The sequence below is a fragment of the Phallusia mammillata genome, unplaced genomic scaffold (genome assembly GCF_965637545.1).
Source record: "Phallusia mammillata unplaced genomic scaffold, kaPhaMamm4.hap1.1 HAP1_SCAFFOLD_181, whole genome shotgun sequence".
In the NCBI taxonomy this organism is placed as follows: Eukaryota; Metazoa; Chordata; class Ascidiacea; order Phlebobranchia; family Ascidiidae; genus Phallusia; species Phallusia mammillata.
In genome coordinates, this window is record NW_027648918.1 from 92 (window position 1) to 24,599 (window position 24,508).

The 24,508-nt window shown below is 37.1% G+C and overlaps 3 protein-coding genes and 1 long non-coding RNA gene across 8 annotated transcripts; 3 read left to right on the forward strand and 1 right to left on the reverse strand.

The window, feature by feature from the left end:
• The first annotated feature begins 322 nt into the window (after positions 1-322).
• On the forward strand, positions 323-4,963 carry LOC145207892 (uncharacterized). 2 transcript variants are annotated; one of them, XM_080078824.1, is made up of 4 exons: positions 323-456; positions 1,005-1,102; positions 2,080-2,181; positions 4,539-4,963. In XM_080078824.1, exons 1-4 carry the CDS (start codon positions 353-355, stop codon positions 4,577-4,579), a joined length of 345 nt encoding a protein of 114 aa, XP_079934950.1. In that variant the 5' UTR covers positions 323-352; the 3' UTR covers positions 4,580-4,963. The 2 variants fall into 2 exon arrangements, with proteins under 2 accessions (XP_079934950.1, XP_079934949.1); XM_080078823.1 differs by having other exon boundaries at positions 325-456; positions 4,536-4,963.
• Positions 4,964-9,604: 4,641 nt separating this feature from the next.
• LOC145207891 (uncharacterized) lies at positions 9,605-10,918 on the reverse strand. 2 transcript variants are annotated; one of them, XR_013854285.1, is made up of 4 exons: positions 10,669-10,918; positions 10,328-10,400; positions 10,157-10,268; positions 9,605-10,093 (listed from the first exon to the last, which is right to left on the reverse strand). It is a non-coding gene; the product is annotated as an uncharacterized LOC145207891 (long non-coding RNA). The 2 variants fall into 2 exon arrangements; XR_013854284.1 differs by lacking the exon at positions 10,669-10,918 and having other exon boundaries at positions 10,328-10,639.
• Positions 10,919-11,079: 161 nt separating this feature from the next.
• Positions 11,080-15,776, forward strand: LOC145207890 (replication protein A 70 kDa DNA-binding subunit-like). The gene is made up of 5 exons (XM_080078822.1): positions 11,080-11,355; positions 11,671-11,794; positions 14,412-14,520; positions 14,812-14,909; positions 15,176-15,776. Exons 1-5 carry the CDS (start codon positions 11,323-11,325, stop codon positions 15,247-15,249), a joined length of 438 nt encoding a protein of 145 aa, XP_079934948.1. The 5' UTR covers positions 11,080-11,322; the 3' UTR covers positions 15,250-15,776.
• Positions 15,777-16,716: 940 nt separating this feature from the next.
• On the forward strand, positions 16,717-21,685 carry LOC145207889 (replication protein A 70 kDa DNA-binding subunit-like). 3 transcript variants are annotated; one of them, XM_080078821.1, is made up of 6 exons: positions 16,717-16,795; positions 17,016-17,194; positions 18,632-18,755; positions 19,243-19,339; positions 19,935-20,032; positions 21,194-21,685. In XM_080078821.1, the coding sequence occupies exons 2-6, from the start codon at positions 17,162-17,164 to the stop codon at positions 21,265-21,267; spliced, it is 426 nt and encodes a 141-aa protein (XP_079934947.1). In that variant the 5' UTR covers positions 16,717-16,795; positions 17,016-17,161; the 3' UTR covers positions 21,268-21,685. The 3 variants fall into 3 exon arrangements, with proteins under 3 accessions (XP_079934947.1, XP_079934945.1, XP_079934946.1); XM_080078819.1 differs by having other exon boundaries at positions 16,720-16,795; positions 19,231-19,339; XM_080078820.1 differs by lacking the exon at positions 16,717-16,795 and adding an exon at positions 16,829-16,955 and having other exon boundaries at positions 19,231-19,339.
• Positions 21,686-24,508: the final 2,823 nt, after the last annotated feature.

Genomic DNA, 24,508 nt, shown 5'->3' on the forward strand with positions numbered 1-24,508 from the left:
CAAAATATTTTGCACGAGTATCGATACCACTAAAATCATTCGATACCGAGTACCATGTTCTCGTCCTATCACTGTCAAATGCTTCCAACCAACTGTTAAACAGAAAATTGACTTTGGACTAGTGTAGCTGCAGCTCATTTAGTCCACTAATTGTGACACCAAATGTTTTTCATTCCATGACTGTTTAACGTTGCACAGTTATTTCTGAAGTGGTGATTATGGGTCCCCTTGCCTGAAGGGGACACATATTGTTTTTTTTTAGTGCAACTGTGTTGCCATGTTTTTTTTTCAAAGCTGAAAAAAATAACTTATGTGTATATCTTTCATCATTACCTATTTTTTTAAAGCTGTCATGATAGCATCGCAGTTAAATGAAATGGTGGATGTTGGATCTCTTCAGAGATATACAGTGTTTCAAGCAATGCAGTATCATTCAGCAGTGATCGAGGGAAATGTGTAAGATTAACTTTATTGCAGTAGAAATTTTTATGTGATTCTCAGTGCTTTTTTGTGTGTTTGTAATATAAATAAGATAGTGGTGGTGCCTGGCTAGGTCAGGGGTGTCAAACTCAAAGAACTTTAAGGGTCAAACACAAACTTTTTTGTGAGCTGAGGGCCTCACTATCTTAAAACATTTGTTACAGTGTAACATGACAACAAAGCAATATCATGATTAAAAAGTAAATGTTCAATAATTCCACAAATAACAAACAAATATACAGCGTAGCAGAGTAAAAGAATCAACTGTGCTTTATTGCTTTAGATGGGTTACTTCGATCATCGTATTAAAACGTTGCATATACTGAACCACTAATAAAGAATAATTGTATCATGTAAACTCAGCGGTCTGACAGGGTATTCGCCCTGGGGTTAAAATGTACTGCCAATTGCTGGGGATGGCATGCAAGAAAAAAGAAAATAAGAACCAGTGGGTTTTAATTGTTTTGTGTACATATATATGAATAATACGGTATATGACATGTAATGCAAGGTTGTATGTACAGGAGGATTGTGATTTTGCTGGATGTTGAAGAAATTGAATGGTGGATGGAGGCTGGGGCTCCAATTGGTGAACCTGTTCCTTTTGGTGTTGCTCAAAAAGGCAAGTCAATCAACAAATAGTTTAATTTCATTAAAAAAAAACTTACAGTTTCGTTGTTCACATTCATTACACTTTACTCAATGGTCCCACTTTAATACCTAGTTTGTTGTGATAAAGCAGATTAATTACTTGCAATTGCTCCATTTGTAACTAACTTGACATATTACTCTTTCTTTCAAGATTTTTGCAAGAAAACTATGATAATAATGTATTTCTATATTGTTACTGTATATACTGTCCATACCAGGTAGAGTTTCTTTCCCGGGATCCCGACAATTTTAGCACAAAATTCTATCCCGGGATTTTCTTGTTGTCCCGGGACAAAAATTGATTGCTGTTTAAGTTGCACTCTTTAACCAGGGGTGCGACACTCACAGGGTTTCTGCGAATTAAAGGATTCCCAAAGGTTTCATGTAACAATTCAAACAGGAATGATAAATAATTAGCCAAAGTCTGGGATAAGCCAAAGTGGGAAATTTGAGAAATCCTAATACCAGGGGTGCATAACCTGCTGTTGTACAGCCACGTGTAACATTGGAGACAAAGATTGAAATATATGTGCTTGCAGCCATGAATTGAAAACTTTATTTTGTCAGACATTTCAATTAAAACTTGTCTAAATAGATTTTGTAGGGATAGAATAATATATTACTTGCCCGGTAACTAAAAAACGTAGACTTTTTGTAAACCTATTGTGTGCAAACAATGCCAAATATTGATAGGAAGATTATAAACAATTACGGCGAATTGTCGAAGCGTTCTGTTTAATCTGTGGATTAGATTAGATATCAATCTTTCAGCTACCAGTAGGTGGAATATTATGAGATAATCAAGTTTCTCTACATCGGTAACATAAATGCAATGGGAAATGGGATAGCAACTGTTGGTAAAATAAGATTCTGTGGTTGTGTACTCCTGGGCTATACTATACAGCAGTAGCTAAAAACATTTATAGCTTATTGTTTGTAACATTGCAGCTGCAGATGTCAATAAAGGTTTACCTAGTGCATCGAAGCTAGAGAATGAAAACAGCAATCCAAGTGGGACAATAAGTAGCAGACATCAGACTAGTAAAAAGTGTAAGTATGACACTAAAATATGTTTATAACTGTCTGACTTGCTAATTTATATCTTTCTGATACAAAGTTATATACAGACGAATCCGGTTAATTGCATACCGGTTAATCGCATAATCCGTTTAATTGCATCACAATTAAAAATCCCAAACCGTCGCCCATCGTTTGTTAAGAAAATCGTTTATCGCCTAAACCGGATATTCGCATCGATTTTCAACGAAATGTGCGATTAACCGGATTGATTATCTCTATGTGAAAGTCGAGCAGACCGAGTTTTTCGAATACAAAACGACGATATGATGGTAAAATCCTCCGGAGGTAATGTACGCGAAAAAAACGTAGATGCATGTTTGCATTCTACACCAAATAACGCAACTAATTTCCAACGTTGAAAATGACACTCTCAACCATAAAATATTTTAGAAAAGTTATTAGGAGATTAAATCGGCGTTCAGTGTACCGCTGTACGATAACAAGGAGTCGTTATCTCAAAGCCGTGCACATTGATCCTTTTTTATCGGCTTATCTGCGTACTGCACCAAATTCGAAGTATTAAACTGTATTGAAATTTAAACAATGTTAAATATTAAACAAATGTCTAAACATGTTTTCTGTTATATTATTTATGACCCTCCAAACACGTAAATGTTAGATCGCAAGTAATCACACTATGTTGTTTAGATTCACGTAATTGGTAACGTGCCAATGATTGCCATATTTTATGTCTTCTATTCGTAACCTTGCGCAACTTATCAGGTAGAACAACGATTAAGAAAGGGATTTATTCCTCTAGTATTTGTTGCTGCTTTAAATTTTTGAAGCAACGATCACACGTTGATCACGTGACAGTCACGCTAGTCCTGCAGCTGCAGTTTTGCTGAGTAAGCTAGAAAGTAGCGCCACAATCCGAGTCTTTAAAGTTTTGCTAAAATCATTTATTCTTTTTGTCAATTGGATAACGGGTTATAATAGAAACTGATGCAGCTCGCCTTAGCGCCCTTGCGCTGTAGAATGTGCCAAAGTTGTAAGTTTGACCAGGTTTCGGTCGTGCACTTTCGGGTTTGGGCTTGCTTACAATTATGCACCTAGCACTTTGCCGCTTAACGCGTTGGTTGAACTAGAAAACGAAATAGGTTAGAAACAACAGACCATTTTACGCGTATATTAAGCGGGACGCCTAGCACATTTATAAGGGAAACTACCCAAAACCAGACTTAAACGCCATAAACCGTCGTTATAGGGAAGTTCCCAAATTTAAATGTTGGGCCCTTTGGCTACGATGCGATGTAACATATCTTTTCAAATAAACCTGACTGCAAGAGAAAGCACAAATCAAGCGAACTGCGTGTGCGCCAATTAAGAGTGTGTGTGTGTGCGTTTCTACTGTTTCTTAAACACATTTAGGCGATTGCACCATAGCCACGATAGTTAGGAAGCATGACGTCATGCATTGCGCTGAGACTTGAGAGTACTTTTTTCAATTCTCGGCAACAAAAGAGCCGGATTATCGCATAATCCGGTTAATCGCATCAAATACCCTTGGCAAATCGATGATGCGATTAACCGGATTCGTCTGTAGTAGTGTTGGTGAAAATAATAATTTTGCTCTGTCTATGATGGAATAAGATTTGCCAATAAAATATGTTACTATATACCGACGCGATCCTGGCAACCAGCAAAAAACGGCACCAGCAACCACGCAAAGGGCTTTCCACCCCAATATCTCGCGAATCAAACAAAGCTGAACAAAAAAATTTAACACAATACTTTTGTAAGCATTCACATACCATCGATGGCATTCGTTTAAAAAAATATAAAACTACAAATATTAATACGCTTATGAATATGACTGCTTAATACTCTTTAACGCGTTTCACGGAATAAAAGCCACTGACATATTCTGTTTCTGCAGAGCATGCCGTTTTCAAAAAGCCCTAACTGGTTATTGTAATTTCGGGGCTCTGCTCCGAATATTAACTTGAAGTTCATAACTCGCGCAAAATGCCGCCGTCCCCGCTCGAAAGCAATCAATGACGCGCGACCGCTCAAAATGTCTAAAGGGGGTTCACTTTCGACCCCAATATCTCGCGAATTAAACAAAGCTGAACAGAAAAATTTGAACACAATACTTTTGTAAGCCTATTGTGTTAAAAAAATTGTGTTCAGCGTTTGTACAGTGCACCCATTGCGTGGCTGCTGGCGCCGTTTTTTGCTGGTTGCCAGGATCGCGTAGGTTTACTAAATTATCTTGGCTGCTGCTTTAAACTGTGGGTGATGTTTTATTGTATAGTTTAATAAATTAGGATAAATACATCTCTAAAAATCAAGCTGTAGCAATTGTAAATTTATGTTTATAGCAGGTAACCAGCAAAAAATCTACATAATGCCACCTCAAAACTGAGTTGAACATGACCAGACCAAAGCACATTTGTATTGTGGTGCTTCTGGCTGATTTTCATCTCAACTTTCTATAAGTTTGTGTTGAATTTTATTCTGTGCAGTATTCATATTACCCTTTTTTATTTAACTGCCATATAGTGTGAAGTTACACAGGGAAACTTAGAATTTTGCCTTTTTATATTGATCGCAAAAACTTGCCAATTGTGTCATCTTCAAGAGATTAAATCATGAGCTACTTTGTTCTTTTATCAGTGTAAATCTTTGTTTTCTTCGAAATTTGAAACTGCATTTTTTCTTATTTTTCATTACTGTGTTGCATGTGGTACTGTTTATGTATATTGCCTGTGAAAGTGAACCTTAATACAAATCAAAACGAAAAGCTTAATATTATATTGTAAATTCCAAGAGGTTCAAAGTAGGCAGAAGCTTTTTGTGTGCAGCTCAGTACATTAAATCCCGTTTTGAAGTCTGTGATATGGCCCACCTGACTAGGATTTTGGTACTTATTATCTCAATCTGTTCTTTATGGTTGTATACAGTGATAGAAGCACGACAGGTAACAAACGCCGCGAAACAAGACAAAATGTACACTTATCATTATGAAGAAATATATGCTATATGCGTCTAATTGTTTTGAATGTGTTATCTAGAGGCATTTGAAGACTTGATACATACCTTAGGCTACTGCGCTATGGAGTAGCAAAATAGTAAATGTCACAATTAGTGGATTAAGAGCAAAAGGTCGGGAACTTCTGATCTTAAGCACATCCCTTTTTTGCGTGCTGAATACGTGCACAATATTTTTACGGCGTTTTTCTCACTCAACCACAGTATGTGCTTGTGCGAATCGGAACATTTTTAATGCAGTTACTTTTCTCCATTAGGCAACATCCAGGCACAATATTGAAAATTACAATAACAACGTTAAATTAACGGGTTGCTATGTTAGGTAATAAATATCGCCTAAGAAATCAATTCGTCTCTGGCAAGATCTCACGTCCAACAGCGCTATAAAGGCTAACTACCATGGATACATGAGATATATGAGCTGTTACTTTTCGCGACCTCTTGTTTCCCGGAAAGCCATTGTTCGTTACTTAATCAATTTTGTATCCCGCTGTTGTTTGTCATTTACTTCGAGCTCTTTAAGCGATTTTCGTTTTATTGCTCTGGATTCTTGGGTAGGTCTGCTGGTTCTTTTCCTTTTTATTATCATTAGCCTTTAGAACGTCCAGAATAATTTCATTCGCCGCCTTAAATATACTAAATTTACAACAATTACCTCATGCAAGTAAATATGATCATGTAGTTGTAGCCCAGCAATGACAAACGTTGTAGGCTACGTGTGTTAGAAATAATGGTTTTTCCGCGTAACCTGCACTACAAGAGACATAACAAAACAACCTCAAAAACATACAGTTTAAATCATTCACTTACATACCGCACGTCCAGGGTGTATGTGAGCGCCTTAAACGAATCTTGAATGATGCATGGGTAAAAGTGTCAATAAAGCCTCTAAAAACAATTAGGCGCATGGGCGCCGGCACGTAGGGGCAAGAGGGGGCACCCCCCTGGAATTTCAAAGTACCCCAAAATTAAAACATTTTCTCGATAAACCTCATGACTGAAAAACGATATTGCTCTAAGAAGGAAGTTGGTATAGTCAAAGCAAATGTCTAAACAAGCGACTTTAACGACGTCTGCTTTGTTTACGGATCTGGTGTTGTATCCGTAGCCTCTGCCGTTTTTATGTTTTTTAAACGGACAAAATGGTTCATAGTTCCGTAACTGTGCGGGGATTTTTTCAATCTACTGCATATATTTTATGCCATGTGCTAGTTGACACAGTAATCTATCCCTGCAAGTGTGTTTTTGTCAAAGTTTAACCCCCCCTGGAAATATTTCTGCCGGCGCCAATGATTGGGCGTAGGCTATGTTACCAAAACCAAAAGATACTACGATACCACGTAAGCTACATTTGTCAAACCAAGTAGACTCTGAATTCGCGCCGTGTGAACACAAATTGGCAGTCGAAAGGACGTTTTACAATGTTTTAAACATGAATCCAGTTTAAGAGATTGGTATTTGAAAGTTGCCTAATTAATTCCAATTCGAAAATCTTAAATTGCAATAATGACCAAAAAACCGTTTTCCGCGATATATCACGGCCAACTTCCCCATCAACCATCGCACACGGTTCTTAAACTTTTTCATTATTTTTTCAAAACTGTCCCTTTGCCATTATCTCGAGGGCTCGCGGTCCTTTAGCCGGAATGTGTATTTCAGAAAAACGAAAGATGATTGCAGGATTTTAGCTAGTTATGCAAAATTGAGCATAACAATGATCCAAAGACAGCTTGTGACATCACAGACAAAACAAAAAAAAGCATTACGATTGTGCGCGAACAATTGTATTTTTATGGGTCCCCTTCCCTGAAGGGGACACATATTGTTTTTGTCCGTATTTTTTTTCTTTTTTTCTTTTTTTCTTTTTTCTGTCTAACGCTGATTTGTTCTAAGCGTTTGGTCAAGAAAGAGTGCTTCAAATTTACAGAGATGTTAGTTAATAATCCAAATTTGATCCTCCTGAAGTTTGACCCCGATTGACCCAGCGGTTCACCCACAGGCCCCCAAAACGTAAAATTTTTGAAACGGCTGTACTGACTAAAGTACAGCATCTTGGAGTTTCATGCTTTGTTGTTTGGTGCAATGTAAAGTTTTTTAAAGAATTTTGTATCTTTTTTTCGGATTCACCCATTTTTTACCCTTTAAACCCCGAAATAAACGGTTTTAGTTTTAAGGCAGAAATACATGCCCTATGGTGCAGAAATATTTGAAAAAGTTAACAATTGTTTAAGCAGGATATTCGTTTAGTATTTAAAATTTTGCCAGTTACCTTTACAACCCATAATATGTGTACGCTATCAGTCAGAATGTCAGATATAAGTCCCAAGGGAGGAATTCACTGCGGCAGAGCGGGAGTGCTCAGCTTGACGACTGAACAGACGTTTTACGAGACAGTCGTTTCAGTGATTAGTAATCAGCTGTTTTTTTGTGCAGCAATGCTGTGTCGTTTTATTGAGTTATCATGCTTATTTTCAGTTTTGGCGCAGGTTTTAAACCTAAGACGTAATTTGAACTCGATAAACGTACTTCGGTTTCGTTTATGTCAGGCAAAACATCGTTGATCAACATAACTATGAAATTTAATAAACTTAACTTTTTCGAACGCCGCGATAAATGGTCTTTAAATTCTCGTTGTCAGCTTGGCCGTCTCATAACCATGGGTCACTAAAGGTCAACTTGTAGGCATTACAACACCGTTACGAATTTTTCGTCATAACGTATCTTCTTTATTTTTGACAAATCAATTCAAGAATCAGTACTTAAGTGATGTATAAATTAGGCCGAAGGGTATTGTTGAACACTAAGGACTGCATGCTATTAAAAACAGTGTCAAAAGGTCATTAAACGGTCGTTTTTGCGAAACAAAGTTAAGTGAAAAACAAGTTGTTATGTATACCTCAGTAGCAAACGACTTTTTTATATAGTGTCTAATACAACAGTTAAGGCTTTCTAGGAAAATTTGTGTCTAAAAACTGAACTTGAACCACAATATCAAGGTCAAAGCAAGAGATTAAATTGAATGTATTTTCCCCGTTCTTTTTTCACCGATTTTTTGTAATTATATGACAATAATGATGCTAAAAGAATATGGAAAAGAACTTTTAAAGTTAAGTTTATGCTTTGTGAAAAATTTGTCCTTAAGAATATAAAAATAACCGCCACATAGGTTTACCGTAAATCCGCATAAACACGCGTGTGGGGACCCATTCGTTTTTGCTTGCAAAAACAATCATGTTTGTAGATAAAATTGTGTATAGTGCAGTAAATTGGTAAACATCGTATAGAATATTTAAAATGGAAGTGAATCAGAAAGCCACTTTTCTAGTTGATAGTTGTCATTCAATAGAGCAGGGGTCTCAAACTCAAACTGCTTCAAGGGCCATAAACAAACTTTTGATTAAGGCAAGGGCCGCACTATCGAAACATTTGTTACAGTGTAACATGCAACAAAAGTATTGCATGATTTAAATCTAAAATGTTCATTTATACCTTTAACCACATTAAAAACAACACAATAACAAACAGATATATAGTGTAATTAAGCACAAGAACCAACTGTGCTTTATTGCTTTGTGTGAAATCAATGACCTTTAATGACGCAACAATGGAAAAAAATGTGACGCAACCATCGCAATTGCTCACTCTAAAGAGGAGCTATTTTAATTTTTTTTCTGTTAAAACGTTGCATATACGACCAACAGAAAGTGATTGTATCTTGTAAACTTACTGATCTGACAGGGTATTACGCCTGAGTAAAACACATAACTTCTAAAAGTGACTTCGCGGGCCGCACAAAAACACTTGGAGGGCCGCATGCGGCCCGCGGGCCGCGTGTTTGAGACCCCTGCAATAGAGGCTATTGTTTAGCAAAGGAGACAGTCGATTCTCAATTCTAATTTGATTTACGCTTATTTAGTGGCACAAACTGACGCTAAATAAGATTATAGAATTACGTCAACCGCTTTTCGGTCCCCCAAAAATTGCCTCACGGATCCCTAAGGCCCTAAAGGACCCCAGTTTGAGAACTGCTGAACTATCGGAATCAGACATTATAGTTATGTACTGTTGCATTCTAGCGCTTCTTGACGGACAGCCTTTGTTCTTTTTTAATTGTTTTATCGTATCCCGCAGTTCACTTCATTGCTCTGAAGAAGTCCTAACGTTCTGGTCTGGTGGACAAAACGTCAACAAACTTAAGTGCTCTGCACACCAGACGCGGTTGACGGTGGCGGCTAGCGATGTCAGCGCCGGCGGTTGTTGGCGGATTTTGCGCGTAACGTTTGACGCGACGTTGGCCCTTCACACCGGCAGTGCGGTTGCCGTCGACTACTTTTGTTGCTAAGAAAACTGGGTCAATGTACTTGACATATTGAGTGTTTCTACGTCTTAAGAAAGTTGCTACAAAACTCCGTTTAGTTTATTTTGTGACAAAATATAATGTTGATCATCATTCCACGGTAAAATGTTTCCAAAAACAATTACAACAGCAACATTGGATTAAGTTTACTTCTGTCATTGCTGTTGAAACACACTTTCCTGTTTTACAGACACTTTATGTTTCAAAGTTGGTAATATAATAGCAATAACATAAATGAACACATTTTAGAAAACACAAGATTGCAGAAACGCAAAGAAAACAATCATATAACAACATACAAAAAGCTTAAATGTAAAAAGATACATTTACATTAAACTTGCAGATTGTTGCACAATTACAATGATGCTAAATGTTGTCAAATGCGAGAAAAAAACTTGTATTCTTTGGCTTGTGGCATACTTTTCTGAAGTTTGTAACTTCATCAATTTGATCTGTGATGTTAGATGAGGTTTTTATTGGGAATTTGCTTTCCAAGTCTGACAAACATGTCACAAATTCATATCTTGAACTCTATGGAAATATATATGGAACAGTTGATCGGCAGAAACTACATTTTTATTCAAGTATACCAACCTGGAAATTCATATATAACATTTTCTTTTCTTGCCATGAAGTTTATTGAACAGGTGCACTGGAGTTGCTGAATCAGTCATAGACATGTAGATTAGTAAAAGTTCCTACACTTCTGCAACAAATCATAGTTGTTAAAGGAGCAATACATTTAGAACTTATAACAAAACTCACCTACGCATAGGCTCATATGAATAGTGATTCCATCCTGGTAAGATTTCAACAGCAGCACCTCTCTTGTACTTTTCTTTTTGCAAAGTAGTGATTAGATAATTACAAAATCATTTCGAAAAAAACCCAAGACTTAACAAAAAGCTGTGAATAGAAGTTCTTTAAACCACTGGTAAGAAAATTTTCGTATGTTTGTGTTCAGTATTTAATTTCAAACTGTTTAAACGACCATTTCAAACTAATTTACTAAAAACAGACAAAAAACAATTAAAACAAGACAATTTGTACCAATACTATCAGTACTTCATTCTCATTTTCTTGGTAAAAACGATAAAACAACCCACCTACAAACAAAAAGACCTAAATCAAGCAGAAATGTATCTTAAACAAGTCGAGCACCCGCCGAATACCGAGTTTTTCATCCAGCAGTCTAGCGCGCGACGGAAAAGTTAAATCCGATTTAACTTTGCCGTCAGCCGTTTCAACCGAGAAAATCACGCCGTCACGGCAAGTCGCTGTCTGGTGTGAATACCCCGTCGCTTGCCGTCGAACGCAAAAACGCGTCGCTATCCGCCAACCGCGTCTGGTGTGAATCTTGCTATTACGTCAACCGCTTTTCGGTCCCCCAAAAATTGCCTCACGGATCCCTAAGGCCCTAAAGGACCCCAGTTTGAGAACTGCTGAACTATCGGAATCAGACATTATAGTTATGTACTGTTGCATTCTAGCGCTTCTTGACGGACAGCCTTTGTTCTTTTTTAATTGTTTTATCGTATCCCGCAGTTCACTTCATTGCTCTGAAGAAGTCCTAACGTTCTGGTCTGGTGGACAAAACGTCAACAAACTTACAAGTCTTTGTTTTTCGCTCTGGTGTAGCGTTAGCGGCAAATTGAAAACGAAAGAATAATCATTTGAAGGGAGGATTGCAAGTTGGAACGACATCTTTTGATCGTACATTTGAAGCATTTTTTGCGTGTTTCTGAAAAAATCTAGCGAAAATGCCTGTTGAATTGACGCAAGGAGCTATTTCGGTAAGTTATAATCAGAGAGTCAAACAAGAACTAAAACCGAACCCGCGAACCGGTTTAGATCATGTGTTGTTGTCATGTTGTTGTTTTTTAAGTTTTTCTTTAAAGAAATCCGTACCACAGTTCAAAGAAGTTGCAAAAGACTCATTATTATCCGGTTATCTGATAGCTTAAATAAAATACTTATATATCTGCTAACTGCTATATCCAGATAGTAAAATTACTTATAGGCCATATGCAAAGTTGCAAACTAACCATTTTTGTTTCAGTTATTGAAAAACATGTTTTAATAATATGTTATTCTGATGTGTTTTACAGGCCCTATTCAATGGCCAAAAACCAAAAGATCCTATTTTACAATGTCTTGGCACAAAGTTCATAAATGGACCAGATAGGCCAAGATTAAAACTTAACTTGTCAGATGGCATTCACATCTTTTCAAGTAAGTCCTTATTTGTAAAACAGTACATTTGAATTTGTTAAATATGCATATTGTAAATGTTTAATTAACAAATAGAACAAACTTGTTTAGTAACAGAAAATTTCACTAAAATAGACCAGTGTTTCTCAACCTTTTTCCTGTACGGCCCCTTTCAGCTTTAGGTCTACATAACTTAAAAACGCCCTCTTTAAAATTGACAAAAATCAAAACGATTATATTTCACGTACAATTTCAATGCGATAATTGATAGTCGAATCTGTAACAAGCCATATTTTAGCACCTAACATAATGACATGCTAATGGTTTGTCAACATACCACTAACTGCAGATAGTGCACATCGCTTTTAACTTGGTACCAGGGATGGACCAAAAGCACTGAGTATCTCACGTTAACGCTCTGTGTATTGTTACGGTCAGACACCGTTTCCAACTACAATGATTTCAAAAGCAATTCGTAGCAAAAATTGAGATCAGCAGATCGTCACAAACGTTAATGGTTTATATGCCCAATAAAAAACAGTACAAAGTTGTTCCATATGTTTTAATAAATCAAATCATGTGCTGTTTGGGGCCACCAAATGGCACGCCGGGATGTACGAGTTGGACACACTTTCAGGCCCCACAAGAGGGGGGTGCAGCCGGCACCGGGGCCCATAAGAGTCTAGGGGCCCCATAATCATTAGGTTAAAAATTACAGGGTCAAATGTATGTTATTGAAACATTGCCGAAAGTGGATTTTGATTTGTTAGTAGTGCAACTCTATGCACTAACTCTCTGTAGCGAGATCTCTTTTAGATGTTCCTTTTTTTGTGTGCCACATTGTGTCCGTTGTTTGGTAAGGATTAGCAATGTCAACGGTAACATTTATTGCAGTATAGGCCTAAGTCGTGTAAGTTGTGGTGTGAATTGGCAATGATTCGCGAGGGCTTTCAAACGTTCACGTTGCTGTACAAACGCTCTTAGGTCATTATTCCCAGGCCAAGGACAGTGGTGTTCAAACTTTTTGACTTACATAATGGTTGTTTTGATATTCCCTTGTAGAGTTGTATGACTTACGGTTTAAGATAATTGAAATTCCTCACTACAACATTCAGGATTTATTTATTCTAGATTAGAAACTCGCTTATTTACAAAGATCAATGATGTAAAAGCAAATTATGACATCACAGACGAGTTTGAGACATTCGATTATGCGCAAACAATTGTAAGGAAATCTCCACCATGGGACAAGTGGTTCTAATTTGAAAACACCAGCCCTAGAACTGATCAAATAGTGATGTGGCGTAAAGGTCAACAAATACGTTTCTGTCTATTTTTCAGCGCCCGGTGCAGTCTGTAATATCAACATCCTAAAAATGTATTTTGACATACCAGGCCGCATGTTCCCCACCCCTGTTCTAGTGCATGTAGTAAAGATGTAAGAATATTTGTTTTTCAAAACTTTTAAGATTTGTCAAGCCTTTTATTGAGTGTCAATTATCCATTGGCCAACTTGCTTTTCTTTTTTCTGTAGCGGTCATATATAATAATATGGAACGTAGGGCAAAGCGTCTCACAATATACATCGCTCTAAAAACGGCTCCGAGCTCCTCTTGACCAATGAATACACACTTGACGGCTCACAGCGCTCGGGAATCCGCTCACTCCTGCCTCTATAAACCGGTGTTTTTGGGAAAATTGTCATTTTTTTGTTAACGTTTGGAAAGGCAGGAGCTAAAGAAAAGGCAAACCCGCGTTAGCTTGTGTTTGAATTAAACATGAAGCGTTTGGACTTAGAAAAATTAACAGTAATTTAACAGCGACTGGGAAAATGACTATTAGTTTTTCTTGAAGCGCTGGGACTTAGAAAATTTACCAGTGGCTGGAAAAAAGTGTTTGAGAAATAATGGCGCGCGGCCTTAACCGATTTTAACTGAAAACTGCGCGCGGGCCAGCGGCCCTAATTGCCGGTCGAAACAAAATGGCGGCTCTGATCTCGAGTCTTCCCACGGCCATTAGACATACTAGACATAAAAAATAATTAAATAAATAATTAACCGGCAAATATAAGTCTAACTAATTAGAACTGAGACATAGAGTTGCAAGTTAATACATAGTTCCGTGTTTGTGAAATATTACCTGTACTATTAAATATTTGAATCAAGTTTTGGATTCTTTTATACTTTGGTGTTAATTGCTAATTACTGTTTTCTCTTTAATTACGATTCTATTTGAATAAGACTTCTTGAAATATTTCTGTCGCTGAACCAAATAAACCAACAATATGTAGTCAACGGATTATGGTGTTTTCTGGAGTTTATCTCCAAGGAATCTTGAGGCAGCAGTTTGAACTACAAACTTAGTGAGGCTCATAGCGCAAACATATTGCGTTGTTAATTCGAGAGTAGCAGTACTTTGCAGACCCGCGTGAACCTCCGCAGTTCTGAATGACGAATGAACGTATTAAATGTTTGATCATCAGCGCATAAACTAATCACTATTTTAGACATGACTATAGCGTTCAAAGGGGGGCCCAGAAATTTACTTGCACCAGGATATTTTTTGATCTCGAGGGCCCTGCACACTTGGACCAAAGCTATGTACAAACATACAAATTGAAAACAACATTTATTTACAGCTGCTTTGTTGGCACATCTTCTAATTGATTTTATCAATGACGGACGTCTCCAGCAGTATACAGTGTTCAAACTGAAGCAATACCATTCAATACTCTTGCAGGATTCAAAGTAAGATTAACTTTTGTTACTGAGGGGCTTGTTTATTTTCACTTTGATTTATTATTTATTAAACTTTATCGGTATTTTTATTGCCTTAAAAACAAACAAATCAGACTACCTCTAGAGTCTAGATAACACCATACACCAGCAGGGGCCCACAAGATAATTTTATTGACTCGTGAAATTATTAAAAATTTTTGTTTTCAATGTCCCAAAATGTAAGAATTAGTTGAGACAAACCTTACATATGTTTATATACAACGTGCGACTAGCATTTTAAAGTTAAGTATGTATTTGTAGGAGGATTGTGGTTTGTCTTGATATTGAGATACTGCAATCAGCTGAGGAGGTTGGCGGAAAAATTGGTGAACCTGTTAGGCTTGGTGTTTCACAAAATGGCAAGTTCAATTAATCACTTGACCAGGTTTTTTTTAAGGTTTGGCTTGGGTGACCGCTAAGTAGTTTTAGGAGACTGCAAGTGTTTCATTTAAATACCCAAAAATAGACACATTTCAAATTTTGGGAAACCGCTGGAGAAATTTGACACCTTAAAAAAACACTGCACTTGACTTTTAAAATTAGCGATTTAAAGTTAGTATCATCATTTCATCCATTTTATATCAGTAGGATCTCAATGTGTGACATACAACTTTACATATTACAGCTGCCGATATGTGTGGGTGTTTGCCTCTTACAACCAGACCAGGTGTTGAGGATGTATACATGGATGCCCTGTAGATTCATCAACATACTAACATCTATTCAGCCCAGGACAGCTTCTGTTTTGTGTGCTATATTCATCTTCTTGCTAATTAGAAGGCAGGCCAAAAATGTAAATTTATAACGATTTTGTACAAAAAATTTCCTTGAAAATGCCTCTAAACAACATGGGTCTCATAACATTAGTACAAATGTAGTCATACAGTGCACTGCCTTGCGTTAAGCATGTGTTTTAAAAGAATTATGCTGTTCTGACTGTTACACATGTGTGTTATTCTTATTCGAGTTTTGTTGTGCTCCTGTCGATGTCATCCATCCTAGTGTGTTGTCATTCACAATGCTCATTGTTAGTTCTTGATATCTGCTGCTTTAAATGTATCGCGTCATGTCACAGTGCCTTTCATGTTTTTTATATGTTTTCCCACACGCTTTTCGAACTGCCACATTGTTACAACTGTTTTCTGTTTCTATGTCACATCATTAAACTATTTGCAGCAGTATTTCCACAATAACCTCGGTTGCACCAATAAAACAACTAAAACGCAGGAGAATGTGAAAAAATCATTTGAAACATTTAGTGACCTCATTAAATTAAGCTGTTATATAGTCATCTTAAGACACACCTAGGGCGCATGGTTTGAGAACCACTAGTTCAACTTAGACCTTGTTCCCAAAAAATCTGCATGGCACCATGGCAGCTTAAAATTCCAAAAAATACCAAAAGGACACAAAACATCACGCAGAAAGAGGTAATCAACTTCAAATATTTTGTTAGGAGCATTTGTACCTCCAAATGTTTGAAATGTTTGTTTCAAAAGACAGAAAAACGCATATAGGCTACTTTGTGAAATATCTTACAGACCCAACCCAACGCTTCTTGGTCATCGTCGGTTTAACTTAACCAGTTGTCGGCCTTTCTATGTTAGGTGTACCAGTCTGCAGTGTAGGCTAGTGCTGAGCAACACCCTATTAATTTATCACAGGCTCCAAAGGGGGTGATTGTGTAGCAATCAACATGTATAAAAATGAAATTTGTAGTTAATAGTCAATTGCAAATTATAACTTATGTCCAAGATTGTGTGTGTTGCCTTGTAACGTCGGCGTATGATTTACTGGTGTGTTTGAGATTAGCGTCACTGTTTCCTTTTGTAACTTGTGTCAAGATATTTGTGTGTCCTGCTGTGCGCCTGTTTGTGTTGTTTAGTGTCTCGTCATTTTTTCTCGTATGTATTGTATACCGCGTGTTTGTGCGCTTCATAAGCCCTTGTATATTTCTCACTCTCACTCTTACGTTTACTCTGAGCATCTTAGTCTCTGTCCCGTTAATAAAGTCAGATCGCCGCATTAACAAGTTCTGCACGAGTCTCCTAATAGCCCAAGGAAACAGTTAGCCTTTTTTGCATGTTAATAGTTAGGATTTGTCAACAGCCGATGACGCCAACATGCTTTAAACACTTTTGGTGGTCACTTTATATATAACGGCTTGCAGGCAGTGGTGGGATTCAGCCGGTTCGCACCAGTTCTATAGAATCGTCTCACGAAATTTTATGGGATCAGCGAACCGGTAGGCATTACTACTGTCAATGGACTTTTTGTAACAGAACCGGCTGAAAAATATGTCTTTTGTTATTGAACCGACTGCCAAAAAATTGGAATCCCACCACTGCTTGTCGGAGTTTTGACGAGATCTAGTTTAAAAGTTATCGAGCCTATTTGCTGGATCAGTAATAGTTTTGTAAGTGTGAGAAGACCATACTTGACATAAGTCATACTTTTTCGCTCAGGGGCGGCGTTAGCGACAAATTCAAAACGAAAACATACTCCTTTGGCGGGAGGATTGTTTGGGTTGGAGGAAAATCGTGCTGTAAATTCTTAAATTTCATGGTGGTTTTGAAGCTTTTTCAGCGTTATTAGTGAAATATCTAAGAAAATGCGGGTTGAATTGACGCAAGGAGCTATTTCGGTAAGTTATAACGGTAAAAATGAAGCATAAAAGTTCTGCAGGAGTATTTTATTAAACTTTGGTATATTTTGTTCTACTATTAAGCAAAATTGCTACTAACTGACTGTCTTGTGTTTGACAATAATATTGGTTGTCTTTAATGCTATTTTAAATCGTAATAAACATTTCAAAAGCGATCTAATAGCATTCTGAATGAAATTTTGGTTGTTTGATTTATTTCATCTTCAGTGTGTGGAAGAAATATGTATGAGGTCACTTTGCTGCAAAAAGAAGCAAATTCCTTTGACAATATGTGTTTAGTATGCAACAATGGAGGGTGTTGGTTTCTCATAGTGACAATTCAATCCTAAACAAAACGTCTTTCTTCAATTGACACCCTTAACTTTATTCAAACTAGGGTTTATCTATTTCTTGACTTTTTCGTTTCTCGAGAAGCTAGAGATTAAAATTTCATTACTTGTGAATCTCGAGAGTCTCGAAATTTTTACTTAAGCCGATTTTCTAACAAAAACAAACAAAAAAATTTATTTCAATTTGTACACCTTTTTGCTAGTAGCAAAACCCTAAGCCCAAACAAATGATAGACGAGGCAAAATGGGCAGTCATTGAGATTTGGAACAGGGAATGCCACCCAGGCTCTTTACTGCCAATTAAAAAACAACAATAACACTAAGTTTTTCTTTTTAAAGCAAATTGCTCCACTGAGGCATGCAAAATTTGTGAACCTGTGGGTTGCCCTGGAAATAAAATCTATGTAGAAGCTATTAGATCGCTTTCAAGTTTTTGCCAGCTAGATTGACACTAAAAATAAATAAAGAAACATTTCCCATGTTTCTCTCTTTCTATATTTTGACACAATTGATGTAGAGTGACTCGAAATTTGAGAGGACTGTCTCAACTGCCAACAGAATCAGTCAGTAAATTAGAAAGTAGGAATATATATTTCGCCTAATAATGGCATCATCAGTTCCTGAAAAACGCAATAGATCAACACCAAAATATCAAGAATGTAAAACAAACACAATGTTCTAAGCAACTCAACAACGCGAGTGTCGCCAAACGTGTTTTAAAACAGCATTAAAAACAATTAAAGAGACATTTTTTGATTTTTTTGTATTTTGTCACAATCGATGTAGAATCCTATTTGGTCGCTTTCAAATGTTTTTACGAGTTAAAATGGCATGAAAAACAATAAAAAACATTTCCCATTTTTTCTAAGATTATTAAACAAGAAATTTCAGTATTTATCGATTGTTTTTTATTCTTTTATCTTTTTCCCTCTTTTAGAAATGTACAAATTTCCTTTTTCTGCTTTTCCTATCTTTTTCTGTTTTTTTGCTTTTGGTGTTACTCAAAACTACTCATGTGCAAACTATTTTTTTGTTTCAAATAATATACACAAGTTTTCAAAATATACTATTATGATGATGTTTTTAGGCCTTGGGCAATGGTCGTGAACCAAGAGACCCTATTTTACAATGCCTTGGCACAAAGTTCGTAACTGGGTCTGGTGTGCCAAGATTGAGACTTGATTTGTCAGATGGGATTCACAGCTTTGCAAGTAAGTGCTTAGTTTTTAAACAGTAGATTAGATTTTATTTGTGTATAATTCTAAATATATATTGTGGCATGTTAGAAGAAACCAAAAGCTACAAACTGATTTAGTTTTTATGTTAAATTAAATCAACAAAAATTTGTTTTTCAATATGACCCAAAGAAACTCATAGAACAGGGGTTGGTAACCCTCGGGCCTGGAGCCGCTTTTCGGCTCTTTGATCCCCCTGATGTGGCTCAGTGTTTGAAATTACCAAATGTTTTGATTACACATTCTGTTACGATGATGTCAAACACAAAATTAAAAAATTAAAAACCCAGTGCAATAACATTAGCCAACCTGCTTCTAGTAGTTTACAATCGGGTTTACTTATGACAAAACATGGAGTCTGAAAAAGCAAACTTGAGGCTTTCATTGGCAGTACAATATCATGTAAAGAACTAAAGCTATTTACAAAATAAATAACGATATTTATTCACAGTTGTTATGTTAGGAACACACCTACATCATCTTGTGACGGATGGAAGTCTTCAGCAGCATACAGTGTTCAAACTCAAGCAATATCATTCAGCAGTCTTGCAGGGTTTAAAGTAAGATTAACTTTTGTTGAAGAGGACCTTGAATATTTTCACTTTGACTACATACTTACGTCCAACTGCAGGCCTGTGGGCCATTTGTGGCCCTAAATTTAATTTTGTTGACTTGTAAAAATCAAACATTTTCTGCTTCAACAAACTGTGCATAGACGCTTCATGAATGTAATTTAATTTTTTTAATTTATTTGTGAAAAACAGCCACCCTGTTTGTGTCACAAAACAGTTTAAACTGCAAATAAGTACAACCACAACAGTTTTACAATACGCTTCATGTACACCAATTTACCACTCAGTAATAAAAAACAAAAATTTCAACCACTTTGAAAATGGTACTTACTTAAATGATTTTGCATAGCCACAACCAACATTTATGCACTGGCCCATGGAGTTAGTTACCAGTTTTTAATTGCCTGCAAGAAAATAATTTGACCACACTGTACTACAAATTAACAATTTCGTTTGGTGCACCTAGCTACCTACCAGGTCCCACCAGTATGCCTGGACACATTGTTTAAGAACCACTGTTCTATTTGCATGCATTTGTACACAATGTGTGGCAAGCAATTTACAGTTAAGTTTATATTTATAGGAGAATTGTGGTTTGTCTCGATATTGAGATACTTCAATCAGCTGAGGAGGCTGGTGGAAAAATTGGTGAACCTGTTCGGTTTGCTGTTTCACAAAATGGCAAGTCCTATTAATTACTTGAATTGTAAAATTAGCGATTTAAGTTGGTATCATCAATTCATTATCTTGTTCAGCAGAGTCAAATTGCAGGAGATAATTTTGTTGGCCCGCGAAAGTCCCAACATTTTAATAACAACCATAAGTTTTGTTTTCAATAATTCAATGTTTTGAAAATGTGAGGATTAACACACACTAAATGTGATGTAATAAAGGGTTGTGCTTCTGTAAAGCGTTCGGGGGGATTTTTGCGCTTGAGTGAAAACTGAATGTTTTTGACAGCTTCTACTTAGTAAATAACTATAAAATATAAAGATAAACTTATTTATAGATAAAAAAGGTGTATAGTTACCCTAGATCAGTAGTTCCCAAACTTTTTTCTTTTTGGGCGCACTTTAGAAAAAACAAAAATTATTTGGCGCACTTTGAACATTTGAATAAAAAATATACCTATGGAAATTGTAATAACTTTGTTAAAATGGCACAGCAAATTAGCTGACAAAGACAGTAACTATGAGGTCATAAAGCCGCTATACAGGTCACTCTCATAGTTAAATAGCCTAGTTGAACATCTCAGAGACGTGGAGCATGTTGGCCTAGTGGTCTAAGCACCTGGTACTACTACTCTACTTGATTGATTTTAATTTCAATATTTTTTGCGGCACACCTAATGACATAAAATTTAAACCTTGGCCTGACTCTAGGGCAGTGGTTCCCAACCAGGGCCCTTGGCCCCCCAAGGGGGGCACGAGCTGTGGTCCGGGGGGCCACAGGTGTAGATTCACCAGAAACACCCACTAAAAACCATTTTCTTTTTACAATTATTCCCCAATTTAATCGACTAGTTCACATACTATTTGTCTATAGTGAGGTTTTTTACAATTACAGATTCTTATTTACGCTACTGGACCTGTTTAAAGCTGAAATTAGTACCAAATTTCAACACGAGATTGCCATTTACATTTTTAGGGGGGCCACAGGTCCGGTAGGGTCACTTGAGGGTGGCCATGAAGCCCAAAAGTTACCTTTAGGGGGCCATGGTCCATGAAAGCTTGGGAACCACTGCTCTAGGGTAACTATAACTTTAACAAAATAAAGTTGGACCACACTGATCTAGTTTATAAGAGTTGAATCATGTGTGACATACGATTTGACTTATTACAGCTGCCTATGGGCATGAGACTTTACCCCTTACAACCAGACCAGGTGTTGAGGATTTATACCTGGATGCCGTGTAGTGCTGTCAATTCATCAACATACTAACACCCATTTGACCCTGGACAAATGCTTTCCTGTGTGAAATATTAATCTTCATGCAAATTAGAAGACACCAAAAAACTGTATCTTTATGGGTGTTTTTACCAAAATTCTTCATGATCAATACTGTAGACCACATGCAGTTAACTGGTGCACTGTTTTGCATTAAGCATGAGATTTAGTAGAATTGTATTGTTCAGTTATTATTGTGTCTCATTTTTTACTATTTTATTATGTTGACGTTAGCTAGTGCCATCCATATTGCTTGTTTTTACAATTTTATCGCCTTTGACCGATTTGAAGAAGTTTTTGCTATTGCCATATTCGTGTTATTATTGTACTGTATTGGTGTTAATAGTGCTCGTAAATAAGTGCCTTACTTCTTGTTTTTTTTCCATACACAGGTGGAATATTAAATGTTCAGTTCTGCAATATATCACTGTGTTGACCTCACAGCACTAAACTTTCACATGTTTATCGTGTAAAATGAATTCTATCCACAAGAATAAGTTCCTGCCAGTAAAGACAAATGATGCAAAGTAACTATAATACGAACTTTACAAAATAGGCAAAAGTGTACGAGCAATAGCACCATGTGTTTAACTCAGGGGTGGGGAACCTACTCAGTACTGCGGGCCGCATGAATTGCACAACATTTTCGGGCGGGTCAAATATTTTTTTATGTTCAAATTCCGTGTAATAATACCCTAAGCACAAAAGTGATTTTATATTTCATCGCTCCAGATTTGATTTTTTCTTTGCTGTTACTTGTTTGCAACAAACAAGGCTTACAGGTTCATCACTTAATTCGACTAAAATCTGTCCATTCTTTCTGGAACACCCTAGCTCCATTTAAAACTAACACCACATGGCAAATGATTTGTTACTGGAAGAAGAGACAATCGAGTGACTGTTACGTCACAAATACAGCAAGTGGTTGAATGTGTGGCAATTTTAATAAGTTTGGCGTCAAATATAGAAATGTCGAAGTCTTTTCAAGTAAATATTTGTACATAAACATTTTATTATTGTTTTTTATGCTACGTTTTATGCTGTACTTTAACAAAATTGTGACGCGGGCCACTTTCAAAAGGCAAGCGGGCCGCAGGTTCCCCAGCCCTGGTTTAACTTTTTCAACTTCCGACAAAAGATCAGTAGTGCATTTAAATTGGACCCTCGTAAAACAACTACTTTGGTGTAGCAGCACCCCTGATTCACTGTTAGCAAAATTGCATTAGGTCGGAAGCGGTGTGCGTGGACAAATAAATAATTCGGACTTTATTTGGCAACATGTGAACTTTTAATAACGTAACAACATACTATGTGCTTAAATCAGGGAGTCGAACCGGAACTGAACCCGAACCCGCGAACCGGTTTGAGCAGTTAATTTCATTAAACCCGAACCGAACCCGAACCGAACCCGAACCGCTAATTTCGATTTTCAAAAAACCCGAACCCGAGTTGAACCCCATGTTTTGTTTGGCGTTGGACCCGAACCGGAACTGAACCAGTAAAAACTGCAATCTGTTTCATTTTTTTTTCAAAACAGCGCACGCGAGGTAACACTTATAGGGGGTGTCAAAAATAACAGTGCACTATCAAAATTCTTCTGGAGTTTTATAAGGCCAGGTATAGATGGTCGGTAGATTAAATTGAAACAAATAAAACTTTGAACCGGTTTAAAAACCGCAAACCGGTTCGGACCGGATATTTTCCCTAAACCGGAACAAAACCCGAACCCGAAAATATACATTTTTAAAATCCTGAACCGAACCCGAACCCATAAAAGCAAAACGAAGTGAACCCGAACCGAACCTGAACCCATATGACAAGCGGTTCGACTCCCTGGCTTAAATTGCTTGTATAGGCAAATAACATTAGATTAGTTGGCAGAGTAGGCCTATGGTATATTTGACTTTTTTTGCAAACACCACTTCATGCGTGCATGTAGATCTGCAATGCTAGTCAGATAACTTCTAATTTTGAAAAGCGTTACGTAGGCTATGTTTGGTCAGTCGATCCCGACATTAAAGTTTAGTAGTATACTCAGTGGTGGGATTCAGACGGTTCGCACCGGTTCTATAGAACCGTCTCACGAAATTCTATAAGATCAGCGAACCGGTTAGCATTACTGGTTACTGCAAATGGACTTTTTGTAACAGAACCGGCTGAAAAATATATAACTTTTGAATAGAACTGACAAAAAGTTTGAATCCTACCACTGAGTATACTACTGAAACCACTAAAACCTATCGATAGATTATTATGAACACCATCTTACTAAACATAGAAATCATATCGGTTTTGCGCTCTTGTGCGACATTAGTGGCAAATAAGTAACGAAAGAAAAATCATTTGGCGGGAGGAATGCAAGTTGGAGGGAAATCTTGGCGTGATTTATGATCGCTGTTTTGAGGCAATTTTGCGTTCTTGGGAAATACTCTGGCAAAATGCCGTTCAAATTAACCGAAGGAGCTATTTCGGTAAGTACTTCTGATCTTAAACGTGCATTTCTAAGCTTAAATGTTTTGCTGGAATAATTTTGTATGCTGTTCTTATTCTTACAAATTTGAGACTGCTCCCCCAAACTAACTGACTCTCTTGTGTTTGGAAAACATATATTCAGTCTTGCGAGATAAAGAGTCCAGTCTTGGACATCACACCTTTGACTAGACTAGAGTTAAAGACCCTGTTTTTTTGTTAATGGTAAAATAGTAAGTCAAAGGTCAAAGCCTTACATATTCATAATATAATGTGTGCATTTTGATTCAAGTTTAAACTTGACCAATTCTATAATAAATGTTTTAATTGTTAAACCTGGAGGTGAATATTGCATTTTCAGCGTATGTTCATTTAAACCAGCGTGGTCCAACTGCAGGCCCGCAGGCCAATAGTGGCTCGCGAGATTATTTTGTCGGCCCACAAAAGTCCCAAAATTTTAATGACAACTATAAGTTTTGTTTTCAATAATTCGATGTTTTTAAAATGTGAGGATTAACACACACTAAATACTGCAAAATCTTCTGTTGTGACACATGACAAGGCATTGTTATGGGGTCACGTCTAAAACTGCGGGCCCGCTTGTCCCACTTGGCCCGCTTGGCCCAGCACTTGGCCCGTTTTTCCCTGCGAGAGACAGGCCAAGCAATGGATATTGTGGGCTAGCAGTTTTTCCTTGCAAGAGACGCGACAAGCACTGGATACAGCGGGCCCGCAGTTTTT

What these genes read in the sequence shown, in the direction of transcription:
- LOC145207890 (XM_080078822.1), top strand. Translation starts at nt 11,323, where the DNA reads ATGCCTGTTGAATTGACGCAAGGAGCTATTTCG. An exon ending in TGACGCAAGGAGCTATTTCG is followed by an intron (nt 11,356 to 11,670) that starts GTAAGTTATAAT and finishes TGTGTTTTACAG; the next exon opens with GCCCTATTCAATGGCCAAAA. An exon ending in GCTTGGTGTTTCACAAAATG is followed by an intron (nt 14,910 to 15,175) that starts GCAAGTTCAATT and finishes TACATATTACAG; the next exon opens with CTGCCGATATGTGTGGGTGT.
- LOC145207892 (XM_080078823.1), top strand. Translation starts at nt 353, where the DNA reads ATGATAGCATCGCAGTTAAATGAAATGGTGGATGTTGGATCTCTTCAG. An exon ending in GCAGTGATCGAGGGAAATGT is followed by an intron (nt 457 to 1,004) that starts GTAAGATTAACT and finishes TTGTATGTACAG; the next exon opens with GAGGATTGTGATTTTGCTGG. An exon ending in ACATCAGACTAGTAAAAAGT is followed by an intron (nt 2,182 to 4,535) that starts GTAAGTATGACA and finishes TTATGTTTATAG; the next exon opens with CAGGTAACCAGCAAAAAATC.
- LOC145207889 (XM_080078819.1), top strand. Translation starts at nt 17,162, where the DNA reads ATGCGGGTTGAATTGACGCAAGGAGCTATTTCG. An exon ending in TGACGCAAGGAGCTATTTCG is followed by an intron (nt 17,195 to 18,631) that starts GTAAGTTATAAC and finishes TGATGTTTTTAG; the next exon opens with GCCTTGGGCAATGGTCGTGA. An exon ending in TGGGATTCACAGCTTTGCAA is followed by an intron (nt 18,756 to 19,230) that starts GTAAGTGCTTAG and finishes ATTTATTCACAG; the next exon opens with TTGTTATGTTAGGAACACAC.